Source organism: Bos indicus x Bos taurus, chromosome 6 (assembly GCF_003369695.1).
Source record: "Bos indicus x Bos taurus breed Angus x Brahman F1 hybrid chromosome 6, Bos_hybrid_MaternalHap_v2.0, whole genome shotgun sequence".
Lineage (NCBI taxonomy): Eukaryota > Metazoa > Chordata > Mammalia > Artiodactyla > Bovidae > Bos > Bos indicus x Bos taurus.
The window spans coordinates 113,777,677-113,797,282 of record NC_040081.1 but is presented as its reverse complement, the minus strand read 5'-3'; the positions used below and the strand labels follow the sequence as shown (position 1 = coordinate 113,797,282).

Sequence of the window (19,606 nt, the reverse complement as noted above, 5' to 3'; positions counted from 1 at the left end):
GTGTGCCCTCAGGGGGCGCGGGGCGTGGGGCCGCGGGAGGGATTGGCGCAGACTCCGAGGCTGACTCGGGGCCTCCAGCGTAGATGTGTTGTGTGACCACGGCTGCCCCGGAACGTGGCGTCGGGTGTGCAGAGAGGTGTGCTCACGGTTGGTTTACAGTGGTGTCGGTGCGGACACCTGCCTGCATCCCGCAGCCAGGACTCACCTGGATAAACAGCACTCAGCAGTCACAGTGCAGATCTGTGCCTGTTGGTGTGGAAAGTTCCGATGTGTCTCGTGAAGGAGCGTGTGAAAGATGACATGTATTACGTGGTCCCATTCTCATTTACGTGTGTGGGTATTTGTGTGCACGTAGGTGTGCGTATGTGATTGTGTGTATTTGAGTGTGTGCATGTGTGTAGGCACGTGTGTGTGCACATGTATGGACGGATATGTGTATGAGTGTGTCTACATACGTGCTTCTGTGTGTGCATGTGTGTACGGGCATGGATATTGTGTGTGTGGGTGTGTCTGTGTGTATGTGCACATACAAGTCTAAACATGATTGAGAACATTTTAACTAATTGTTGACAGCAATTACCTCTGGGTGGTGGCTTTAGAAACGGAAGGTGACTGTTATAATTACTTGCTGGTTTGCTAATCTAAAGAGCCTGTGCTGCGGGGAGGGAACGGGAAAGCGGGGTGAGCCCTGAACTGCAGGCTGGTTGGCCCGGCTTCACCCCTGCAGGCTGGTCGAGCAGCACGAGTCTCCTCTCCCATTCCCCTGACTCACTGCCGGAGCCTGGTTTTTCTCTAACATGATGGAGATCGGATTCCCTTCTCTCGACACTTCTTTTCAGCCCCCGGAACTTTCTCTCTGGTTGGACACAGGGCCGTTCCTGCCCTAATGATAAGAACCCAGGTTCTAGTCTGGAGGGCGAATGGCCGGATGACCCTGGGCAGCTGCAGACTCGGAGATTCAGAAAGACAGCCTGATGTCACCAGGCCAGCTGTGTGCCCTCAGGCAAGGCGTTAGCCTCTCTGAGCCTCCGGGAGCTCACCCGTACCTGGGGGCCCACAGCACCTGCTGCCCAGGGCCATGGAGGGCCTGAGTGGGAGGCCCTGGGCACAGCCCTGAGCCCAGAGCGGGGGCCCAGGCAGTGCTCACTGGAGTCACTGTTGTGACATTGGTGCTTGTCTGCGGGGCCTCCGTACCTACTGCCCAAACCAGGGGGGCTCAACCGCAGAGATGTATCTTCTCTCCATCCTGTAGCCTGGGAGTCCGAGTCACGGTGTCGGGAGGCTTGTTCCCTGCAAGGCCTGTGTCCTGGGCGTGTGGATGGCCGTCTTCTCCACGTGTCCTCACGTGGTCGTCCCTCTGTGCACGTCTGTCCTGACCTCCTCGTCCCAGGAGGACCCCCAGGGTGCTGGCTGAGGGCCCCCACCCTGCTGACCTCGGTTCACTTTAACCACCCTTTAAAGGTCATTGTCACCAAATACATATTCTGTAGGGCTGGGGGTTAGCGATTCCATGAAAAGAGGAGGACACAATCCACCCCAGATGCTGTCGTCATCAGGACCAGTAAAAGTGACTGTTACTGTTTGAACGAAATCGTGTTCATGGCACACGAGTGTGGTCCTGTCCACAGACGGCAGCTGCTGTTGGTAACTGCTCGTTGCTGTTCAGTCGCTCAGTCGTGTCCGACTCTTTGTGACCCCGTGGACTGTAGCCCGCCAGGCTCCTCTGTCCATGGGATTCTCCAGGCAAGAATACTGGAGTGGGTTGCCATTTCCTTCTCCAGGGGATCTTTCCGACCCAGGGATTAAACCCGAGTCACCTGCATTGCAGGCAGATTCTTTACCAACTGAGCCACCAGGGAAGCTCAATAAATTGTGGGTTTTTAAAAAGTAATCTTTTCACTGCCTTTTTCTTTATTACAAAGGTAACCCACACTTATTAGGAAAAAATAGTGATTGGTATAGAGACAAAAATGAATACCATTTATAATCCTCCCAGCCAGAGTAGCCCACTGTTAATGTATCGAAGTACACACTTTCGGTCTTTTCTCCGTGCGCGTGTATTTTATCTCTTTCTTTTTAACAAAATGAAGTCACGTGGGCTATATTGTTTTGTAACCTTTCTTCACCATGCCGATAAAGCACTGAGTTGGCATAGTGTACAAGCGCATCATTAGATTGTTTTATTGGCAGGATTATATTACCATTGTAACATCATATACGGTCGCATCCTAGGGGCTTCCCAGGCGGCATTAGTAGTAAAGAATCCATCTGCCAGTTCAGGAGATGTAAGAGATGTGGGTTTGATTTCTGGATCAGGAAGATCCCCCTGGAGGAGGGCATGGCCACTCAGTCCAGTATTCTCGCCCGGAGAATCCCATGGACAGAGGAGCTTGGTGGGCTACAGCCCGCAGGGTCGCAGAGAGTTGGACACAACTGAGTGACTTAGCACACACACGTGCTGCATACAGAGTAGGGAGGAGAAAGCGGAGGGAAAACACTCGCAGACACACACAGCCCAGTGGCCTTCCGCCATGGGAGGGCATAGCCTGTTGTCACGGTGCCCACCCAGGACCTGGATGCTAGGCAATGGATCTGGGAGCCCCACTGGGTGGTGTGGATGTGAGCAGCCGGGAGCACGGCCACTTAGCCACCTGGCTGGGGGTTGGGGGTTGGGGGCCTCTTTCTGAGCTGGCTCATGCTGATGTAGTTGGCCTTGTCAAGCGCTCTCTCTGATTCCTGCAGTCAGGGGCTGACCCAGGGCCAGGTGGGCCTCGCTGACCACGCGTTTGGGGCTGAACAAGCCAGCGGGCAGCTGAGCGCTGTGATCATAGCAGGGCAAAGGGGGCAGGGTGGGTGGGCACAGCTTCCCCCAGCCCCATGGCAGCATCACCCTTTAGGTCAAGCTGTGTGGGTGTTCGGAAATCCAGCAGATGGCGAGGCCCAGTTGGCATTCCCATTTTCAGGGGGAGACGGAGGCCCAGAGAATCCACCTGGCTTTGGCGAATGCTTGATCGATTTTAGTTCAGTGCGGCATGCTGGCCCTGAGGACCATGTCATGTCAGTCATGGAGTTGGGGGAGGGGCTCCATGGTGAAGCAGAGTCCTGGCTCCACAAGCCGCTAGCCTTGCAGGGAGGGGACACTGATGCACCAACAAAGATCAGCACCTTAACTCAAAAGAGGAAAACATCCAACCCAGATGGGAGAGAGAGCAGGAAAGCCTTCCTGGAGGAGGAGGCCTCTGCTGACTCTGGAAGGACCAGAGGATGAGCTGGGCAAAGAGGTCTGGGGAAGGCGTGTTGGAGAGAGGAACCTACGTGTGCTGAGCCCTCGGGCTCTGGACGTGGGGAAACGGTAAGGAGTTGGGTGTGGCTAGTTTCCTGGGCCAGGGAATGAGGGGCTCCAGTGAGCGGATACACAAGGGCTCCAGGGGCCTCAGCTCCAATTTCCCCAGAACACAGAGAGGAGAAGCTCAGAAGTGCTGATCGGGGTCATCGTCATGACAAATGGCACACTCAGGGTTTGAACTCAGGTCTTCCGAGCACCGCCCAGGGTTCCGAAGGGAATCGCCAGCGTCTGAGACATCGAGTGTTCACTCTCTCAACCTACGTCATAAACGGCACGTGGTACCCAATGCCTCCCGGGAGCCTAGGAGTTGGGTGGTCAAGGAAGGCTTCCTGGAGGAGGTGGGCTGGAGCTGCCAGACCTGGGAGGGTGTGGGAACGCTGGGGCGTGGGGGCTGAGCCTGGCTCACAGAGGGCACGAAGAGGAGAGACCACACGGCACACAGAGTAGAGACATCCGGCTCCAAACATTGAGTCTGGAGATGGCAGTGAGGGCTGTGTCACCTGTCCCTGGAGGGGGCTGCCGGAGGATGTGAGCTGGAGGGCGAAGGGGGCAGCTGGAGCTCGAGACACGTGGCCCTGGCAGAGAGGAGAGCTGTCGTGCGAGTGCGGCTCTGCACGCAGACAGCCTGCTTCTGTTCCCTGGCTGTGGGACTCTGGGCACGTTGCCTGACCGCTCTGGGCTCTGCTTGTTCCCCTGTGGAGTGGAGGTCCTGTGCGTGCCCCCCTCGTGGGCTTGGCCCGCTGATGCCTGGGGTGGAGCACACAGCTCATGCTGCTGTTGGAGTTTGTTGGAAGAATTGCTGGCAGGACGCCTCTCCCCGTGGCCACCCCCACACCCAGAGGCAGAGGTTAGATCTGGACTCAGGCAGTGAGGACCTTGACCAGAGCTGCCTGGGGCTGGGAGGGGGGCAGAGACGTGGGCAGAGGCTGCGTTGGCCAGGCCGGGGGTCCCCAACGGAGGCCGAGGTTGAGATGAGGGTTCTCGAGAGGTTTGGGGGGTCAAGTTGAGCTAATGGGGGCAGCCCGACTGGCCAACTCTGCCCATGACTGGCAAGGCCAGCCTGAGACTAACCCTCAGAGGGGACACGGGGAAAAGAGGTGACTGGTGTGTCCGCTCCAGGCAGGACAGGAGCCTGGGCGTCCACTCCACGGGGGACCAGGCGGTGCTGGGAGCAGGCTGGGGCCGCACATCCCTTCTTCCGTGGGGATTGCAAGCTGTAAACATTCCATGCGCACTTGTTGGGGGTGTGCCACGGGAACACCGGGGCTGAGACTGGTGTTTGGGTGTGAACCACAGCCCTACTGGGAGAGCCAAGCCTCCTGGTGCGCAGCTCCCAGGCCTATCCGGTCACGCGCCCCCAGGCAGCCCCCAGAGCCAGGAGGAGGGGCTGGTGGGCAGTGGGGCAGACGGAGCCCAGTCATAGGAGAGCGAGCCGCCCTGTGGACCTCACCTGAGCAGATGCGGTGGTTCCAGGCTTGACGCCGTGAGCGAGCGCCTCTGTGGTGACCTCTGTGAGGTCACACGCCCGCTGACTGTCACCTGCCAGCCCGTTGGCTGTGTGTAGGGAGTGCTGCAAAGCCCTGAGCGTATGTACGAGTGGCTGGGTGTGGAGGTGTGCTCATGAGTACTGCTTTGGGTGGGTGCGGTTGTGTGTGAGTGTGTGAGTGCCTGAGGGTCGTGCTGGTGAGTGTGAGTGGGTGGAGCTGTGGGTGTGTCAGCGTCCCCCTCCACAGTTGTGGGCGGACACATTCTCTGTGCACACGTGTATAATGTGTGCAGGCCTGCATGCGTGTGCTGGGTGTTTGCATCTGTGCATACATGTGCACATACATCAAGCAGGTATTCAAATGCACGTGTGTGTGTCCTCTGTGTGTGTGTTTTATGTGAGCACATGTGTATCTGTGTTTGCATGCGTACAAGTCTATTACATGCAGGAGTTTGTGAGCACGCGTCCATGCGTGCGTTTGTATGCATGTGTACATGTTCGCCGATAGCTCAGCTGGTAAAGAATCCACCTGCAATGCGGGAGACCCCGGCTGGACCCCTGGGCCGGGAAGATCCCCTGGGGAAGGGAACGGCTACCCACTCCAGTGTTCTGGCCTAGAGAGTCCCATGGACTGTGCAGCAAAGAGCCGCACATGACCGAGCGATGGGTTTCCTGTGCCCACACGCACTGCATGCGTGTATGTGCATGTCTGTGTTTGTGTGTTTGCACCCAAGTGTGGATCTGCATGCATGCATGTGTGTGTGTATAGGTGTGTTTGCTGTGCCCTCACACATGTATTTGTTTGTGCACACGTGTGTCTGTGTGTATGCAAGCGTAGCTCTGTGAGCGTGTGTTTAGACCGCAGGCTGAGTTCTCACTGTGTGAGTGTGTGTTTAGACCGCAGCTGAGTTCTCACTGTGTGAGTGTGTGTTTAGACCGCAGGCTGAGTTCTCACTGTGTGAGTGTGTGTTTAGACCGCAGGCTGGGTTCTCACTGTGTGAGTGTGTGTTTAGACCGCAGGCTGGGTTCTCACTGTCTTCAGGACCAGGAGGCTTCCCCGCCCCCTTGCCTTAGCCCCTCCTCCCGCTTCACTCAGACTCGCTTCCTCCCACGCCTGCCGGGCGATGCGGCCCTGGGTGTGGGTCTGACCAGCCCTCCTGGCACCCCCTGCCCTCTCTCAGGCCAAGCTGGGCGATGAGATCCTGGACTACAGAGACCTGGCCGCCCTCCCTAAGAGCAAGGCCATCTACAACATCGACCGCCCCGACATGATCTCCTACTCGCCCTACATCAGCCACTCGGTGGGGGACAGGCAGAGCTACAGTGAGGTACGGGGCCCCTCAGCGGTCGCCTGGGCGGCCTCAGCCTCCTTTACCCCCTCAGACAACCTGCGCCTCCTCTTCAGAGAGTCCCCAGAGTGCTCTGGCCCCAAACTGCCCGTGAGTCTGGATGCAGGACCCCCTTGGAGCAAGGGGCAGGGAGCGGGAAGCTCGAGGGCGATCAGGAAAGTGCCGGGGCAAAGTGAGCGTCTCGTTCTTGTCTTCAGTTGGGCTGATGCTCAGGCCCGGGGAATGGACCGTGTTCCCTCATCCAGCTCTCCTAGCCTCGCTCCCTGCTCACACGCTTCCCCGTCCTGTGAGCGCCTCGAGCTGGTCTGAGCCCTGGTGGGACCGCAGTTGACCCCTCCCTTCTGTCCCTCGGGCGGTGCCCTTGTCGGGGCCTCCCGGCTCACAGCTGCACCTCTCCATTTAACCTGGAACTTGATGCTGGTTTGGCTTTTTGAGATTCGGGTGTGACCCTGGGGGCAGGGTTGGAGGGGAGGAGCGTTTTGTCAGTTGCCGGCTGTGTCCATGGGCTGGTCACATGCAGTGGTCTGGCCCAGGCAGCCCCTCGAGGGGCAGAGCTCAGCCCCAGCCGTAACTGAGTCCCCCAAGGTGTGGCCAAGGCTCTGAGGTCTCTAGGCTCAATGGGGGTCACGCGGGCAAGCCCAGCTTGGCAGGCACTGCTGCGGGATGTAAGGGCGGGTGGGGTCCTCCGGGGGTACACTCACTGGTCACGCCACAGCAGCTGGCCAGGGCCACCCCTGCCATGGTCACTGCGGCCACAGTCACCACCCACGCTCACACCCGCCCCCACTCTGCCCTGACCCCGGGCTTGGCACTGCCCACCTCCCATGGCGCAGCGCTCTGGAAAGACGAGACTGAGGGGGACGTGCTGGCCCCAGGACCGTGGGGCTCGGCGCAGAGCTGGGGCGTGGGCCCGGGGGGCCGACAGGACCGTGGGGCTCGGCGCAGAGCTGGGGCGTGGGCCTGGGGGGCCGACAGGACCGTGGGGCTCGGCGCAGAGCTGAGGCATGGGCCTGGGGGGCCAACAGGACCGTGGGGCTCGGGGGCTCGGGGCAGAGCTGGCCATGGGCCCGGGTGGGGCTCAGGGCAGAGCTAGGCATGGGCCCGGGGGGCTGACAGGACCGTGGGGCTCAGGGCAGAGCTGGGCGCAGGCCCAGGTGGGGCTCGGGGCAGAGCTGGCCGTGGGCCCGGGGGGCCGACAGGACCATGGGGCTTGGGGCAGAGCTGGGCACAGGCCCAGGTGGGGCTCGGGGCAGAGCTGGGCATGGGCCCAGGGGGCCAACAGGACCTTGGGGCTCGGGGCAGAGCTGGGCGCGGGCCCGGGTGGGGCTAGGGGCAGAGCTGGCCATGGGCCCGGGGGGCCCCAGGACCGTGGGGCTTGGGGGCTTGGGGCAGAGCTGGCCATGGGCCCAGGGGACCAACAGGACCTTGGGGCTCGGGGCAGAGCTGGCCGTGGGCCCGGGTGGGGCTCAGGGCAGAGCTGGCCGTGGGCCCAGGGGGCCGACAGGACCTTGGGGCTCAGGGCAGAGCTGGGCACGGGCCCGGGGGGCCGACAGGACCTACCTTGGGGCTCAGGGCAGAGCTGGGCGCGGGCCCGGGTGGGGCTCGGGGCAGAGCTGGGCGTGGGCCCGGGTGGCTGACAGGACTGTGGGGCTCGGGGCAGAGCTGGGCACGGGCCCGGGGGGCCCCAGGACCGTGGGGCTCAGGGCAGAGCTGGTCGTGGGCCCGGGGAGCTGACTCTGGTCACCGCCGCCTCCGTGCCGGCTTCTACCATTGCCCAGAGCGAGGTGCTGAGGTCCCGTCCCTCCTCCATCTCCGGGGACCTCTCATCTCTGCAGACCCCACCACGCCCCAGCTGGGGGGCCTGCTCAGAGGGGGGCTCTGAGGGGCCCTTTCTGTGAGTAGATGATGAAGGGGTGCCTGGGAAGCCCCAGAACGGGGGTTGGGGCACTGAGCTGGGCAGACATGGCCCAGGGCTGGACAGCTTCGCCCGCTTCTCTAGACCTGTGGCCTTATAGCCCCTCATCCCAGGGCGGAAAGCTCACAGGGGAAAGAGCAGTGGGCCAGAAGCACAGAGCTCTGCCAGCCTCTCTGAGCCTCAGTCTCCCCGTCTGTGAAATGGGCAGATTGGGGTACACGTTCCCCCTTCCCATTCTAAGGGCGGGGATGGTACAAAAAAGAGCCCCCAGTCACTCAAGGCTCCTCCTCGGAAACTCTCCACGACATCTTCCTACCTGTCCAGGTGTGGGGGAGATAGGTGAGCTTTCCTGCCTGGAAGCTCAGTTTCTAGAGCCCCTTCTGCTACTTGCTGCGTCCCTGAGCCCGTGTATAGGTGGTGGATGACCGAAATACAGACCCATATACAGACGGTGGAAGGTGCGCTTGTTCTAACGGGAGGTGCCTGGCTGGCGACCACGCCCCGGGGCCCCGATGGCATCCAGCCCCTCACTCTGGTCCTCTCCCCAGACCCCGAGGCTCCAAATCACCCTTCCTTTCTCCAGGCCCCTTTATCTTTTCTGAAGAAGACCTGTGGGCTCACGGGGTGGTGACCCCCGATGCTCTGACCAACAGTCCTCCTACTGAAACGTGTCTTCATGGGACGGTGGCAGGGCGGGGCGGGCCAGCCAGGAGACAGGTCCACGCTCATCCGCACAGAGCTCCGTCCTGGGGGCCTCTTTCTCGGGGGCCACTGACTATATGTCTCTAAAGAGAAGGCTTTGGAACCCATGTGGGATCTCGTAGGGAGGAGTCCCTTCCTTTCGGGAGGAGGGTCCCTGGGTGGATGTACCTGGGCCGGGGTGTGGGGCCCTCCCCGCGTGACCCTCTGGTGCCGGGCCTAACAGGGTCCCCTGTGTTGTGTCCACAGTCCCCCCAGCTGCTCTCGCCAACACCGCCCGAGGTAACTGCCCCCCAGCCCGCCCATCTGCTCATTGCTCCGCTGCCTAAATTATAAAGATGACCACCCGAGGCTCCCCTAGGAGGGTCCCCCAGGCCCTTGGCTGTGGCCTCTGGCCCTGGCGTCAGGCTGTGGCCCTCTGAGGCTGGGGTGGTTATTTTTATAATGGTGTCTCATCCGCATGCTTCCCCGTGCATCTGCCAGTCCGGCGCTGCGGAGCCCTGGGACACAGGCGTTCTGCGGTCTGGTCCACGGCTTCCTTTAGAGGAAGAACAGGTCCAGGGGCCGGGGTAGCAGGGGCCACCTCATCCGCCTCTGAGCGGGATTGTGGGACTGTCCTTGGGGCCTTGAGGGTGGATGTGCTGAAAGCGTTTGTATAAATAGCGTTTACAGTTAGCGGCCCGCACTTTATGTCTGTTTCTCAAAATTGATCTATGACATAGATGGCTGCCAATCAGACTCCATAGGTGTCAGATCCTGGGTACAGGAAGGTGACAGCAAATGCTGTGTGTGGGCAGCCAGCCCTGAGTGGCCATGCCCATGTGTGGTCGTGAACCCCAGGGACAGGGCAGGTGAGGCGACGAGATGCCTGTAAAATGTAAGCTGGTCAGTGGGGCTGTGCAGAGAATGCCCGGGGACGGAGACAAGACAGCCGGACTGCGGCAGCCCCAGAGGAGACAGAGTGCCCATCGCCAAGGGGGTGGCGGGCCAGGCCAGGAGGTCCGTGTTAAGCACAGGGAGCGGGGAGGCCCTGACAAGTGCGCTCCCAGCATGAGGGCAGCCTGAGCGGAGCGTGGAGGTGGTCATGCAGGCAAGGTTTAGGGACAGTGGCTCGTGTGGGTTTGGCTGAAGAGGAGCCCTGGGAGGCAGGAGGTAAGCTGGGAAGGGCATGGGAGCCGTGAGTGCCAGACCCAGACCCTCCCAGTGCTCATCCCCATGCCTGCCTGGTGGGCAAAGCAGCAGGGTCCACCCACGGCAGGATGCCAGGCCGCATCGTGACTCTGGCCAGGGTGCCGAGTTGCGGTGGGCCGGCGGTCTTCTCCACTCCCCGCCCGCGTGCCATGCCATCTCACGCCACCCGCTCTGAGCGCTCGAGAGAGCGGCCCGTCCTGCTTGAGTGGAGTCTGTGCTGTCGGTGACTGTGCGTCTGGCTCAACTGAGCTTCTGGGCCCGGGGTTCGGGGGCTTCTCACCTCCCACACCTGGGGAGCCCCTGTCGAGGCTGGTTACAGAATCTCCGTGGGTCTGAGTGTCTCCCGAGGACCCTTGGGGGCCCAGGGTTGGGCAAGAGGGGGACTGAAGGAAGTGGGGGGAGCCAGGTGCCTTTACCCACCCTCGGAGCCCAGCCACAAGGAGGTGCTGTGGAGGGATGGGTACCATCCCGCCCTCCAGCACCTGATAGCTGCTAAAGGATGTCAGGCCGAAGGGAGCGTCAGCACCAAGGCCAGCTCCCCGCCCGGCTCTCCAGAAGGGTCTTGGCGGGTGCAGGTGTGGGACTCCATCCCGGGTCCACGTCGAGTCAGCCTCCTGTGTCAGGCACGCGGCTAGCGCTCGGAGGGCGGAAGGGTGGGACGGGGCGGGTGGTGCTCCTGGCTCAGCGTTCACCGGGCTGTCTTCCTCCCAGGGGGAGCAGGACGACCGCTCCTACAAGCAATGCCGGACCTCCAGCCCCAGCTCCACCGGGTCGGTCAGCCTCGGCCGTTACACCCCGACCTCGCGGTCGCCCCAGCACTATAGCCGTCCAGGTACTTGCCCCCACCCCCACAGCTCCTTTTACCCCCCTGAACCTGTGCTTCTTGTTGCTTTGAGGAGTCTGTCTTGTACTTTGCACAGCTGGAGAAAGGACAGGCTGGGAGATGGAGAGCTGTGCTTTTAGTGGCAGAAGCAAAAGGCCCTCCACGGCCTGGGTGGGGAGGTGATGTGCAGAGGCGGTGGGTTTCCCTGTTGGTTAGAGGAGCCATCCTGGGAAACGCACGAGGCCGTGCTGAGCACGTAGAACCCAGCTCATGTGTTAGTGTCAGGAAGGTAAAACCACACAGAGTGCAGGAGTCACTGAGCTCCGAGCTCACGGAATTCTAGGAAGGTTTGCGCTATGAAGGCAAAATCAACAGACAGAAGCTGGTATCAGCATACGCATGGACGCTTCACCTGTTTCTGGGTCAGTGGCCCCAAAGACAGCCGTGGGGAGAAGCCTGAGGAGGGTCCTCTCTCCCTGGCCCCGGCCTCATCCCCTGCCTGGCACCCAGCTGTGTATTGCTTTCCCTTCCCTTTTAAAACTCTGAGCTGCTTCTGTGTGTCAGAGTCACAGGGACTCCACACAGAGGCTGCTTTTTTGAGGGATTTTTCCAAGCATCTCCTCCTCGGCCAGCTGTTGCACGGCTCCATTCTCACCTCCATGAACTCAGCTCTTGAGTTTCGCAGTGCTTGTGGAAAAATCAAAGCTCCATTCATTGGCAAAGTTATTTTCATTACCTCCCTGCCATGTGCCTGGTACATCCTGCTCAATAAAAGTTTGGAAAGTTGGTGACTGAGTGAGTGGTGAGAGATGAGTGATGGACTCAGTGAATGAATGAGTAGGTGAGTGAGTGAGAGAGTGGGTGAATGAACAAATGAGTGGATAAATGAATGGACAGATGAGTGAGTGGGTGAATGAATGAGTGAGTGAGTGAATGAATGATGACTGACTCAGGAAATGAATGAGTAGGTGAGTGAATGAATGAGTGGGTGAATGAATGAATGAATGGGTGAATGAATGAATGAGTGGGTGAATGAATGAATAAGTGGGTGAATGAATGAATGAGTGGGTGAATGAATGAGTAGATGAGTAAGTGAGTGGGTGGGTGGGTGAGTGAGAGAGTGAATTAGCAAGTGAGTGAGGGAATGAGTGGGTGACTGACCAGGCAGGTGAGTAGGTCAGGGAGAAGGGCCGTCAGCCTCTCTGAGGACCCCTCTGCTGGCCCCTGGCCACTGTATTTGGGTCACCTGGGCTGGCCAGCAGGTGCTTGGCCGGATGGCCACCCCAGGGTCAAGGCCTGACTCCTGGGCGAGGCCTGGTGCCTATCCGGTGACTGACCCCTCCCCAGTCCGGCTAACCGCCCTCTGCCTGGGTCCCGGATCCCAAGAAAACCCCTTCATGGGGCAGTAGGCAGGACCCAGGGAGCCAGCTGCTCCCACCCAGCCTGGGCACCCTGACCCCAGCAGGCAGGCCTTCCTCCCTCTGAGCCCGGAGCAGAGGCGCCCCGAGTGTGCTTGGCGGCCCACCCCCTCGAGGTGCCTCAGAAAGGTGTGTGTTCTTGGGTCGAGACGGCAGAGTGGGGCCTGGGGCTCTTCTGCGGCCGTGTGGCCGGGCGGGCTGACTCTGACTTGCTCTCTGTCACCCGCAGCTGGTACTGCGAGCGTCGGTACCAGTAGCTGCCTGTCCCTGTCCCAACACCCAAGCCCTTCTTCCGTGTTCAGACATCATTACATCCCGTACTTCCGAGGTAAGGCGCGCGAGGCTGCGGGCTGTGCCCCAGGCCGCCCACAGAGCGTCCGTGTCTTGCCGTCCTGTGCCTGCTGCCGCATGGCTTCCCCGAGCCCCTGTCTCACGCCTGTGCTCCCCGCTGTGTGTCTTGTGTGTTCAGCTCTGTTGGTGTGTCCGTGTTCCCAGGAGGCAGCTTGTCGTGTCAGAAAAGCGAGCGGCAAGGCGGGGAGAGGGTTCTAGGACCTACCCAACGCCCACCTTGGGCTGGCTCCAGAGCCTTTACCTAAGTCACCCCATGTTATTTCCCCCTCGGCTCGGCAGGCGTGGGGGACTGCTCGCCACAGTTATCAGGAGGTGTCCGCGGCTTCAGTTCATGGTGGCCAGGCACCCCACGTGGCTGCAGCTCCTCCCAGGGCGCAGACCTGCCCATCTGCCCCACCCCTGCCCAGGCACCTGTATGTGAATCAGTCCAGGAAAAGGGCCAGTTCCTGTGTTATGGACTGAATTGTGCCCTCAGAGTCATTTGTTGATGTCCTAAGCCCCTGTGAGCCTGTGTTTGGAAAAAGTGTCTTTAGGAGATTATATGGAGAAAGAAATGGCAACCCACTCCAGTGTTCTTGCCTGGAGAATCCCAGGGACGGGGAGGCCTGGTAGGCTGCCATCTATGGGGTCACACGGAGTCGGACACGACTGAAGTGACTTAGCAGCAGCAGCAGCAGCAGCAGGAGACTATTAGGGTTGTGTGAAGTCATAAAGGCGGGGCCCTAATCCGATGGGGTGGGTGGCCTTTTTGGAGCAGAACAGTCTGTCTGCGTGTGCTCAGAGGAAAGGCTGTGTGAGGCCAGAGCAGTGTCTTCCGCCGATGAGAGAGGCTGCACCTGAGACCCAGCCCAGTCAGACCTTGATCTGGGACTTCCGGCCTCCGTTCCTGGGAGAAATGAATGTCTGCTGTGCAAGCTGGGCAACTGAGGTGCTTTGTTATGCAGCCCTAGCTGACTGATACACCCCGGAAGATTCCCCCAGAGCACAAGAGGAGCAGTGGTGGTCTGTTGGTTCCCCCGGAGTGAGTTAGGGTCCCCGTTCCTCATGACTGCTGAGTGCTGAATGTTTCAGGAGAACCTTCTGACCCCGAGGGACTGGGAGAGGCCAGCCCAGCGGGATTAATGCATCACTGATGGTCACCCATCCCGGCTCCTTGGAACTTGGACGGTTCTAACATGCATCGTCATCACCCATCTGAGTGACCCCGTTGGTCTAACTGAGAAGAGAACCCCCTGGTCAGTGGGGTGCCTTCCCCTCCTGTCTGTGGACCTGGCCACCCAGCTCCCAGACTTTTTGGACGTCCTGGCTTTTCTGAGAAGGAGCAGAGCCCTCAGATCTTGTGAGCAGGAGAACAGCGTGGCTCGCGTGCATCCGTGTGGACAAGGGTGTCATGTGGCCGGGCTGTGGCCTCACCCAGAAGCGGACAGAAGACACACTGCAAACCAGAGGGAGCTTGACATTTATACGCGTCCCTGCAGGTCACCCAAGCAGGCGCCCCTTCTTGTCTCGAAGGTCAGAAAGCTGAGCACATGGCTTTCCTCCCGCCCGATGTGGCCCTGCTTTGGGTCCTTGGCAGAGGTACAGCCCAGAGGCGAGGCCGGGCAAGCTGCCCCACCCTGGGAGCTGGGCTGACCGCCTGGGAAACAGCTTTGTCCACATCCGCCCAGGCGGCCCCGGGGACTGCCCTTCCACTCTCCACCAAAACATGGCTCAGAAACTATCACAGCCCCTCCAAGGGCACCCCTCAGGTCGGGGAGGGGGCACGGTGCCCTGCGGTCTGCTCCAGGTGGGCACTGGCTCCACGGTGGGCCACCCTGCTTCCCTTCTGTCTGCTCTTTCCCTAATTCTCTTTGTGCAGGAATTGGGCAAAGCCCCAACCCTCCTCTCTCGTGCAGGAGGTGGGGGATGCCTGGCACCCCCGGGTCTGCCTGCTGCTGACTTTCAGGGCCGCCCGTGACCTCAGGAGCCCCAGCCCCTTCCCAGACTACCCCTGGGGTGACTGAGGCACAGGGACAGCTCACTGGGCTGGGCCCAGAGGCAGGCCCTCGCTCACCAGGTGTGTCCACCTGCAGGCTGTGGGACTGCTCCTTTTCCCCAAGGCCCACGCGGTCTAGTGTATCGCAGCCTGTGGGCATTCTGTGGCGAGCCGTGCCGAGGGCCACCTGCCTTCCTCTCAGCTGGTCATGGGGCCTGGTGTCCACTTGCACTCCGGGAAAGCCTTCCCTGGCCGCTCCTTGCAGCAGCTCAGCTTCCTTGGCTGCCCAGCTTGAGATTTTCCCTCTGGACTATGCTACAGATGGAGGGTTCACCCAGGAGGGACCAGCATTTGCCCTGACCTGGTCACATGCCCCTCCGTCCCCACCTCACCCTTCCATTCACAGACACACCTTCCCACCGTGTCCTGGCACCCGCGGCCACCCTCCTGTCAAGGCCCGTGTGTAGCGTAGGTGCCCGTGGCAGCCATTTGCACTCGAGTATAAATTTCAGTCCCTGGTGTATCTCCCGGGACAGTGTGAGGCCCTGACCTCTCACCTGTTAAGGAGCAAGCCTCAGGGACCAGCAGGTGAGTGCAAATAGAGGTGATGCTGGCAGAACCATGCTGCTGGGCGGCAGGGGAAAGTGACCTGTGAGCCTCCGCCCACAGTGTGAGGGACAGAGGAGGGGCTGCAGAGGTGGGGCCTCTCGTCGGAGCCCCCTTGTCGGAGCCCCCTTGCCCACCCACTGGCAGCGCCTGGCAGCACCTCTTCATCTCACTCCCTTCTGGGGCCGCCCGCCTGGTGGCCGTGGTCGGCCCAGGTGGCCTGAGGCAGCAGGCTAGGCAGGTGGAACCTGCCCGCATCATGGTGTCCCATGGGAGCCCTGTAGGGGCTGGGGGCTGGCCTTGCCTCTGATCACCTTGAGAAGATCCGCAGAGCCAAGTTGGGGCATTCCCAAGGGCTGAGTGTGGACAGCTGAGCAGCGGAATGAAGGGCATGGTGCTGGATCGGAAAGCAAAGTACAAACGTCCATGAGTTCACAGCCATGTACAGGCATGACCGAGTAAAAAACCAATGGGGAAAAGAGACCAACTCCCGGCAGAAGAGACCCCAGTGATTCATGGGGACCCTCTGCCCTTCAGGAGGGGTGCCCTCCTCCCTGCCGTCAGGTGGGGGCTGTGCCTGGCAGTTTCCCTGCAGAGCACAGAGTTGGGGGTGGAGAGGAGCCAGATGTGCAGAATCCTGGGCCAGCACGACCTCGGCCATGGGGTCAAGGTCAGTTGCAGTGCCGGTTCACGTGGACAGCAGCACCTCTGACAATGGGGGGAGGGCGCCTCCCCTCCGGGCTCTTCCCCCCAAACCCGTGACCCCATCTGGTCATGAGAACACACCCGGCAAATCCTCCCTGAGGGGCGGTCTGCCAGACACCCACGCGGCACTTCTCAAAACTGCCCAGGTCATGAGGTGCCCAGACAGTGAGAAGCAGTTACAGCCCCAAGGGGCCTGGAGGGGCATGAAGACCGTGTCTACTGGCATCCTGGACAGGTCCTGGGATACCCAAGGGACGCGAGTGGAAAACGGGTGAAATCTGAGTGCAGCAAGGCATCTGGACGACACCAGGGTGGCCACCCGCTGGCTGCACGTAAGATGGAACCGCGTGGGATTCCCAGGAAACCTCCGTGTCGCCCGGAACTGCTCTGCAACAAAGCACTGACTCCAATGGGCAGGGGAGATGGCTGTTCACGGGCCAGGGCTTCCTGGGCTCCGGATGGCACGCCCCAAGGTCCTCATGGCTCCCTGAGGGCGCTGAGGACCGTCCATAGCAGAGGTCGGAAGTGACCTCCGTGCTGACCCGCCTCCAGGAGGGGCCACATGTCCGGGCATGAGGAGCTCTGTGCTGTTTCAGCATCGCCGCATGGCTGGACTTGCCTCTGGCATTCTCCCACCCCTGGTGACATCGGTGGTGGGGGTTTTGGCCACCAGGACCCGCGGGGAAGGCAGTGCCCAGGGCTCAGTCTCGCCAGCACCCAGGGCCCTGCAGAAGGCGGTCGTGGGGAAAGTGCTCTTCGAGGCCCCACGTGGGCTCTATGCGAGTGTGCACTTCACTGTGGATTTGTGGCACGGTGACTGGGCGGGCGGGCATGTGTTCCGAGAAGGGAATGGCCAGCTGGGCTGTGTCCCCTGGAAAGGCTTTGCACCTGAGCCTCGACCCAGGTGGAGTCTGGACAAGCGGGAGGATTGGAAAGGGGGTCCCCCAGGGGTTGGGGGAGGAGGAGCGATGAGCAGAGACAGATTGGGTCAGGTCCTAGTCTGGTGGCCAGTGAAGAGGGTCCTGGATGACAGGTGTGAGGGGGGTGTGACCTGCCCCCTGACCCCAGTGAAAGCCACAGTCCTCCTCAGACACACGTGTGTGTGTGTGCGCACACACACACATGCACATGTGCACACATGTACACAGACACACACAGAGACATGCACACACACATGTGCATGCACACACACACATGCACACAGACACACAGAGAGACATACACACACATTCACGCGCACACGTGCATGCACACACACGCACACATTCACACACACGCACACACATGCACACATGCACGTGTACACACACGCACACAGAGAGACATGCACATACATTCATGCACACACGTGCATGCACACACATACACACGTACACACATGCACTCACATGCACACATACACAAGAGTCTTGCTTGTGAAGTCGGATGCTGCACGGTGACCCTGAGGACTGGGGAGGATGGGGTCCCATGGCGTGCTGGAGTCTGCCCCACCGGGGAGGAGCAGAGAGAAACAAGCCATGGGAGGCTGGGCCAAGACGCCCTGGCACAGCAGGGTCAGGCCGTCCTCAGCTGCTCTGGGTTCGAGCAGATGAGTGTGAAGCCTTGGCTTCCGCATGTTCTGTGCCCTGGGGGTGATGAGTCACGGCCAGCAGGGCAGGTCTGCGGTTTCCTTCACACACCCGTGGGCATCGTCTACCCACTGGGAAGTGCAGCCTAGCCTGAGGCTCCAGAAGGCTGTGAGCTGTGCTGGAGGGCGATGCTAAGGGAAAAGCGGGCTTCACATCCCCTCCCCGGGGGGTACAGTTCTCTACCCGACGTTCCGTCCACGCTGACAGGTGAAACTGGTGCCCTGGCGGGAAGCTGCTGGAAGCTGCAGTCAGTCTGGGGAGCTGGTTGTGGTCTGCTGTGCCCACCCTGCCCCTCAGGCCCCCCGGGGTCCCCAGCATACCACCCCAAGGCAAGAGCACCCCCTAAGCCCGTCTGCCGCTCCACCCTCGTTAGCGCACCTCCAGGCCGGCCCACGCTGCCTCATCGCGTGTCGCCTTGGGGTCCTGTGACTCCCAGTCTGGGGTGTTTTCAGGTCAAGGCGTCCCTCTCCTTTCACCCAGCTGCACCGTGACGCTCCCTGAGCTCAAAGGGGGAATGAGTTGTGCCATTGTGTGTCCTGCTGAGACGAGCCGTGTGCCATCCCTTCAGGAGGTGTGGGGGCAGGGCGGGGAAGGTCACCACGGCTGTCTGAAGTCTGTGACTTGATAATCCAACCTTGTCCACAAAAACTGAACTGACAGATCTAGATGGGATAAAAGTCGGAGCCAAAATCAGAGGGCTCTTCCCCTTCAATCTGGCCAAAAAAAACAAAACAAAACTGCTTTATTTGGGAACACGGTAGCTGATGAACACCAGTTGCCTCTTTTTCTCCCGTGGCTGATAAAATTGTCCTCCGTGGCTTTTAAAAGACAGATGTCGATGAATTCTAGCACTTCAGCCCCTGTTGTGAATGGCTGATTTGTGAATCCTCCCAAGAATTCAGCATCTTTTTACACAAGGATACTTAGGAAGAGGTGGGGGTGCTTAGTCTTGGTGAATTTGTGATTTTCTAGATTCAGGCAGCCGCCTGGCCATGCCCCACCCCGCACCCAGGGAAAGGAGGGCGCTGTCGATGGCCCGGCCAGCCATCCTGGGAACTTGCAAGCAGGCTGGGCCTTGCCCTGGGCACACCTGTTCCCCCACCCTGGGGCCATGGAAGGCGGTTCCTCAAGGTTGGATTAACGAGTCGTGGGGCCTCATCTAGAGGTGTTGGTGGAGCGGGGGTCACACTCCCTCCCCTGGGCAGAGGGCGCAGAGGCCCCACCAGGCAGGGGAGACAGGGGCTCCTGAAGCTCTCACGCTTGAAATGCTCTCCTCTGCTTTCCCCTCCCGCCTCTGTCTGCCGTCTTCGCTCTTCCGTCTGGAGGCAGTGAAAGTGGCCGGAGCACCCCCAGCCTCTCCGTGCTCTCAGACAGCAAGCCTCCCCCCTCCACCTACCAGCAGGCTCCTCGCCACTTCCACGTCCCAGGTAGGCGCCCAGGACGCACGGCCACCCACCAGGCAGACGGGCCACCCCTGAGCTGTCGGGGTGGGCGTCTGCTGTTACCTCTTGGGAGTCGCATGTTCCCCAAGCTTCTTCATCCCCCACCCCCCCAATTCTGAGATGCTTTAAAAATCCACAGATGGGTGGTGTGCACATCCCCAGACCGGCACGTATTTGAGCCTCTCCCGAAGCCCCACAAACCCCGGGGAGGCGCAGCTGCCCTTCCGGGAGTGGACTGGAGACAGGTTGTCCCTGGACACCTGCCCTGGTCCCCTCCGGCCCTCTGCCCCCTTCACAACGGTGGGTGGCATCTGGGCTGAGTGCAGCTGAGGTGTGTGGGGCCTGGGCGCCCGTTGCTGGGCTCCCCGATCCTTGCTGGGGGCGCTGGGTGACGGGCTGCTTGCTGACGGATGGCGGGAGAATGGAAATCATCACGGTGTGCTTGCTCACCCTGCTGTCTCTCTCCTTTTTTTTCCCTTTCTCCTTTCCCAGACACTGGCGTCAAAGATAACATCTATAGGAAACCCCCCATCTACAAGCAGCATGGTACATGCAGTCGGAGTGCTCTGCTGCTGCGTTTGCCCTGCATGCCTGTCGGTGCCTTTGCTTCTGAATGCTTGCTCTTGCTGTGCTTTGATACATGACGGGGAGGGTACCGCAGGGGCTGCGGCC

The 19,606-nt window shown here is 60.5% G+C and overlaps 1 protein-coding gene across 32 annotated transcripts in view; it reads left to right on the top strand.

Annotated features, from left to right (window-relative positions):
• Window positions 1-19,606, top strand: part of ABLIM2 (actin binding LIM protein family member 2) — a 167,682-nt gene that overhangs the window by 96,811 nt on the left and 51,265 nt on the right. For 13 of the 32 annotated variants that reach the window (XR_003511619.1, XR_003511618.1, XM_027545125.1 and 10 more), the window contains 6 exons: window positions 6,014-6,160; window positions 9,045-9,077; window positions 10,698-10,818; window positions 12,457-12,555; window positions 18,818-18,919; window positions 19,427-19,480. Coding sequence is in view for 30 of the 32 variants with exons in the window: in XM_027545125.1 (XP_027400926.1) it covers window positions 6,014-6,160; window positions 9,045-9,077; window positions 10,698-10,818; window positions 12,457-12,555; window positions 18,818-18,919; window positions 19,427-19,480 (556 nt within the window). In the remaining 2 variants the exon portion in view is untranslated. The remainder of the gene's footprint in view (window positions 1-6,013; window positions 6,161-9,044; window positions 9,078-10,697; window positions 10,819-12,456; window positions 12,556-18,817; window positions 18,920-19,426; window positions 19,481-19,606) is intronic. The other 19 variants (XM_027545138.1, XM_027545131.1, XM_027545127.1 and 16 more) reach the window with 8 other exon arrangements.